Below are 5,872 nucleotides of genomic sequence, written 5' to 3' on the forward strand. Positions count from 1 at the left end.
TGAAGTAGCAAAGGCAATCACGCAAAACTTCAGCATTCTAGTAGACGGCCCTGAAGTAGCAAGTGTACTGAACCAAGTGTGCTGAAGTTTTTGTTTGTAATTGCTTAACTTAAGCATAGTAGCTAAAGTTTTATTCTGCTGAAGTTTTTGTTTGTAATTGCTGAACTTAAGCATAGTAGCTGAAGTTTTGTTCTCTATTTGCTGAAGTTTTTGTTTGTAAATTGCTGAACTTAAGCATAGTAGCTGAAGTTTTGTTCTCTATTTGCTGAAGTTTTTGTTTGTAATTGCACTAAATAAGCTGAAGTTTTTTTGTCCTGGATTCATTAGTTTTGTCATTAAGCTTTTTCAAAAACTTCAACAAAAGATGCTGAAGTTATTTAGTTCATTTATAAAAACTTCAGTACTAAATAAGCTGAAGTTTTTTTTGTCCTGGATAAGCTTTTTCAAAAACTTCAGCAGAAGATGCTGAAATTATTTAGTTCATTTGTAAAAATTCAGCACTAAATAAGCTGAAATTTTTTTTGTCCTGGATTCATTAGTTTTGTCATAAAGCTTGTTCAAAAACTTCAGCAGAAGATGCTGAAGTTATTTAGTTCATTTGTAAAAACTTCAGCACTAAATAAGCTGAAGGTTTTTTTGTCCTGGATTCATTAGTTTTGTTATAATCAAACTATTATAAAATAATCAGATTGCCAACAGTATCTAAATCATAAAATTTTGGAAATAAATAAACGTGAAAAGAACAGAATTATCATGAAAAGAATCACTAAGTGTGACCTTAAACTTCCCGTACGTGGAAATATTCACAAATTATTGTCTACTAACTTATGTAATTATTTATAATTTATTTTTAAATAATCTGATAAACATACTTATGGCAATCATCCCATGAACTGAAGTTTCATAGCAGCACCAACAGCAGCAGAAGAAAGAAGAAGAAGAAAAAGAAAACGAAGGAGGAGAAGGAGGAGGAAGGGGGCTGAAGTTGTTTAAAAAATTGGTACAAGTTAAAACTTTTTAAAAAAATGGGTATAGGTTAAATGTGGGCGACCAAATAGGACGCCCAGTGCAATTTTTACGATTTGTTTGGCACTGAAATTGTTCAGAGTCATATGACTATTAGCCCTTCCTATATTTTATACCACAACATCATTCACTTTTTCTGTTTACCATCGGATGCTATAGTTTATATTTGTTAATAAAGTATATTTATTGCAATTAAGAGCAAGAGAAGAATTTTAAACCATTTAATGAAATTATAGAGATCCTTCCATGGCATTAGATCTGAATAAAAGAAATTTAAAAGTGGTGGAAACTATTGGGGGAGATAAGAGTAATTGTATACAGAAAGCTGCATCATACAAATCATAAACTATGACAAAAAGAAAAATTTAATTGAGAATAAAATGCAGTTTTTTTTATGTTCTTTGTATTATCATTTTACGTTCATTTTTAGTCCAATCCAATCATTATTAAGTTGAGCAGCCAATTTTTTTTTTTACATCATCTCCCCCTTTTCAGTTTCCACTCTCTTTAATCTTTTATTCTCTTATTCTCAAGTAATTAGTATTCGTACTCGCGCGTTGCGCGGAGTATAAAAAAGATAATTTTTTATAAGAAAATATATGTTGGAAAAGACTGTAGGTACAAAAGAATATGGAAATGCTATAATTTTTTGGAACATATAAATGTAATTGGTATTCGTATAATAAAGTAATAAGGAAACACAATAAAGAAACATACAGGTATTTCCTAAAGTCCAATAATGTTCTTATAGCCTCAAAATTAACAATTATATTCTTCCATGACGTGTGTTCTGGATTGTCCCTCGTAAATATGTTTTCTCAAAACCTTCACCAATTAAAAAATCGTAAAGAAGTTAGGGCCAAGCAAAGCATTAATAAGAAATAAAATGAACTCACTCTATAAACATATTATGACTAAAAGGATATATTCCAAGTTGCAAAAACTTACTGTTATGTTGAAAGCCCCAAATAGTAGCTTCAGACCATCGAGCAACATTTACAATAGAGTTGTCGTTGGGAGAATCATTGATAATCAAGCGTCCTTGTAAATGATCAAATTAAAATGAAAACTATAATCACAAATAAAACATAAGAATAAATTTTATAAAGTTATTGTATCTTTCCTATCAAAACAGAAAGTATGGCTCAGTTTGTTACATAACGCATGCCTGTAACGATAGCATATGGCTTGCCAAAAAACTTAGTGTTCCGCCTTGATATGAATCTAATTTTAGAATCTAATTTTAGAGACCTTGATACTTTAGTGATCCGCCTGTACTCTATGCAAGTTCATGGAATATAAGAGTGAATACAAAAATATTAATTTTTTCTAAACTGTTGAAAATAATATTGATGCAATATATAAACAATATTATGGTAGCTCTTGCAGCATCAATCACCAGAGAAGCCAAATTAACTTTACCTCCCTAGTTCTATAATTATATTATAAAAAACAATGTGAGAAATTACAGCGAAGAACAATTGGCAGAATATTAAATAAGAAGCTTTTAAAATTTAAATGAAAGATCCATGATCACTTTAGTGTCTTGTTATTGTAATTGGATATTATAACGATCCATGTTTCAAAACACTCCATATCTGTTCGACAAAATTAGCAGAGTAATATAGGTGATTTATTGTAAAGAATTGTTTCTATTTGCGAATGACTTACTTATCATCTTAGAGTATAACATCAATAAAAACACTTTGGTCGTCTCCTCGCATGTAGGTCTTAACATCTTTATAGGTCACAACCCGACCAACAACATCTATAAATATAAAAGTAAGTCACATAATTTTACAAAACCTACTATTAGAATAAAAAGAAAAAAGAAGAATTACCGAATAATTCTGTCTCATCGACATCATGTTGACTTGTTAGTTGGTCAAAAGAACGCAAGTTAAAGATGTTCATATGAAATGAAGGAGCAGTTGTTTCCTCAACAAATGTCTTCTGTGTAAATGTCGGCCTCAGGTTGTGCGTCGTATTCCTCAACTTCAAATTATTTGATCCGACAATAAAATAGTTCATATGATATAAACGAAGTTCCTGTATCTTGTTCCTAAAAAACTTAACAACATACTTTCTGATTGAAGCACGTATACTATCACCCTACAAAATCATATTCCTTATTAGTGCAGAATTATGAAGCCAACATTAAGAGACAAAAAAGATGAATACTTCTACTACACATATTTCATATATAGATGTATTTTCTGAATGTTCACCCGATGATAGTCTAAGCAAGGCAACCAGTATGTAATATCTGCAAGAGTTTTATATTTTGAACAAAATAGATGTTATTAAGTACAAAAATACAATATTGGTGAATTATATATCTATGTAGTACAATCACTGTCTAAAGTTTACTTCAACGTTTTAAGTTAAAAAACAGAATGCTATAGTTGCTTCCATATGAGTTAAAGAACTCTTTATATGGAAGTCAAATTATTGGAGCAACTTCTTAAATATTTGAGTAATTCGGAAGAAACAATCTATCTATATAATTTACGAATACGGAAAAAAGAAATACTTCAGAGAAGCGGAAGTTTAAAACTATGAGAAAGTTGAATACGGTACCTTTGAATCCTATAAAACCAACTCAATTGAATACGGTAGTTATGGCTTAAATCGATCGGGGATTATCAACATTCGAACGATTCTAACTTTGAGATTCCATTGCATTGAGTTGCTTGAAATTTGTCTGATATCATGAAGTTGCGTAGCCATAGGTGCAAAGCAATTTTAGTCAGACTGGTATAGTGAATAGATAAAATAAGAAGTTGAAAAGGATTTGAAAATATAAAGGGCATAAATCAATCAGTTATGGAGGTGTAGATAAAATAGGGATTTTTGGTTGGAAGCCCCACGTTTTGGAGCACAATCAGTCGTGGGGAAAATGCAACTATTTTCCTCGTTTTTTTCTCACTTTTATTAATAAAAATATAATTGCAAATTTTAGTGGGTAGTTGTTAATTAAAAACTGCCAACATGGGAGGATTTTTTTTTTTTAAAAACAGCCAACCGAAAAATGGGGAGGAATTCTATTTTTAATAGGCAAGTGTAATAGTATATAATAATAATAATAATAATAATAATAATAATAATAATAATAATAATAGTAATAATAATGATAAGTAGAGTAACTGCAAAAACTCAATTGTGGGAGGATTCGACGAAATTTAAAATTCTTTCAATGAGAAGTAAGCGAATAACCAGGAAGCTTTATAGTTTCCTCCTTTTTTCTCACTTTTATTAATAAAAAAATAATTGTAAATTTTAGTGGGTAGTTATTGATTAAAAAACTGACAACGTGGGAGGATTTTATTTTTCTTAAAAACAGCCAACCAAAAAAGAGGAGGAATTCTGTTTTTGAAATTAGATAAATTTAAGTTTATTTTCTTGATTTGTAGTTTTAATTTGAAACTCCAACTATCTTGGAGAGTTGTCCTAATTTTTGACATGTGTTAGAATTGTGGATATTACACTTGGCAGCCTAACATAGTTTTGCTTTTGTTATTCTATATAGATAGATTCTTCATTTCCGGAGTAGAAGATTCTTTTCCTTTGCCTCAAATTAAAGGAACGTACACGGATTTGGACTCCAGTTTTGCACTTACACCATTTATCGTTGAATAGCGATGGACGACAAGAGAGGAAAGTTATGTGCTTACAAAGGGTCCTCTTTTTCTCCGAGTCGAAACCTCTCAATCCATAACAAGTTTGTTCTATACACAAATTTTCAACTATCCTACCAAGAGGACAATGAAAACAATGCCCCACTTTGTGAGAGATGAACACTAAAACAAATTAAGAAGCGGGGTTGATAAGAAAAAAGAAATAAAGTGCTCCCTAGAATTTCCCTATAGCAGAAAACAGTTTGGTCAAGCATTTAAAGACCAATCAAAACTCTGATAAACAACATTAACAGGGCCACCATCACCCATAAGATGTGTCAAAAGACCTGCTTTAGTGGCATCTAGATAACCTGTAATCCACTTTAGAATGTCCTTTTCCTGTCCAAAATCAGCACTGTACCTGCAAAAGGAATATGTGGTACATAAGACTTTTGAACTAGTTCGCCAAACATAATATCAAGTTACAAAGGTAACAGATGCAAGACTAATTAGAGGATTCTGCAGTTAAGAACTTTACCACTTGATCATTCGGTTAAGGTAGACAGTTCTCTTGGCCAAATCCACTTGCATTCCATCATCCCTCTGGAAATACTCTCTTGCAGCATATCTTAGTTCAGATTCCACACTTTGAGGTGCGAAGAATTTTACTGCTGGACTTGATCTTGTTGCATTGCATAGTCCAAAGTGGATTAATGGATTAACTTTCGAAAAAGCCATCTGCAAAAGGAAAATCTATTAATAAAAACAAGAAAGTTAATGCTGAATTCAAGGTATGGGTGGAAGTCTTTCATATAATAGGTGTGAGTTCCATTCTTAGTTTCTTACTTTCAGAAAAAGGAAAAACAGAACATATAGGTGTGTTTGGTACGAAGGAAAATATTTTTCATGGAAAATGAGTGGTTTTATCACTTATTTTTCTCTTGTTTGGTTGGTGAGTGGAAAATTTTTTCCGGAAAATATTTTCTAGTGTTTGGTTAGAGAGTAGAAAAAACTTTTTACGATCGCTCACCCTCTTCCCCGAGTCCCCGTGTTTCCTGTGCTCNNNATCCAACATTTTCAGAACTCTATTTTTCTTCAAGAATTTAATTATTATTCTAAAAATTCAAACAAACCCAAAGGAACTAATGTGCTGCATTACTTTTTTACGCAAAAATAACGCTGAAATTTGTGCTCCACAACTAAAAAGAATATAATCTTTTTGTTGAAAT

General features: G+C 31.3%; 1 protein-coding gene and 1 long non-coding RNA gene across 3 annotated transcripts in view; both read right to left on the bottom strand.

Annotated features, from left to right (window-relative positions):
* Positions 1-1,700: 1,700 nt before the first annotated feature.
* On the bottom strand, positions 1,701-3,874 carry LOC109244127. Its single transcript, XR_002070671.1, has 4 exons — positions 3,607-3,874; positions 2,868-3,138; positions 1,975-2,067; positions 1,701-1,851 (listed from the first exon to the last, which is right to left on the bottom strand). It is a non-coding gene; the product is annotated as an uncharacterized LOC109244127 (long non-coding RNA).
* Positions 3,875-4,603: 729 nt separating this feature from the next.
* LOC109244129 overlaps positions 4,604-5,872 on the bottom strand; it is a 13,917-nt gene continuing 12,648 nt past the window's right edge. For both annotated transcript variants that reach the window (XM_019411163.1, XM_019411162.1), the window contains 2 exons: positions 5,182-5,381; positions 4,604-5,064 (listed from right to left, as the gene is read on the bottom strand). In XM_019411163.1, the coding sequence (XP_019266708.1) occupies positions 4,911-5,064; positions 5,182-5,381 (354 nt within the window). In that variant the 3' untranslated portion in view covers positions 4,604-4,910. The remainder of the gene's footprint in view (positions 5,065-5,181; positions 5,382-5,872) is intronic.

This window comes from Nicotiana attenuata, unplaced genomic scaffold (assembly GCF_001879085.1).
Source record: "Nicotiana attenuata strain UT unplaced genomic scaffold, NIATTr2, whole genome shotgun sequence".
Classification (NCBI taxonomy): Eukaryota; Viridiplantae; Streptophyta; class Magnoliopsida; order Solanales; family Solanaceae; genus Nicotiana; species Nicotiana attenuata.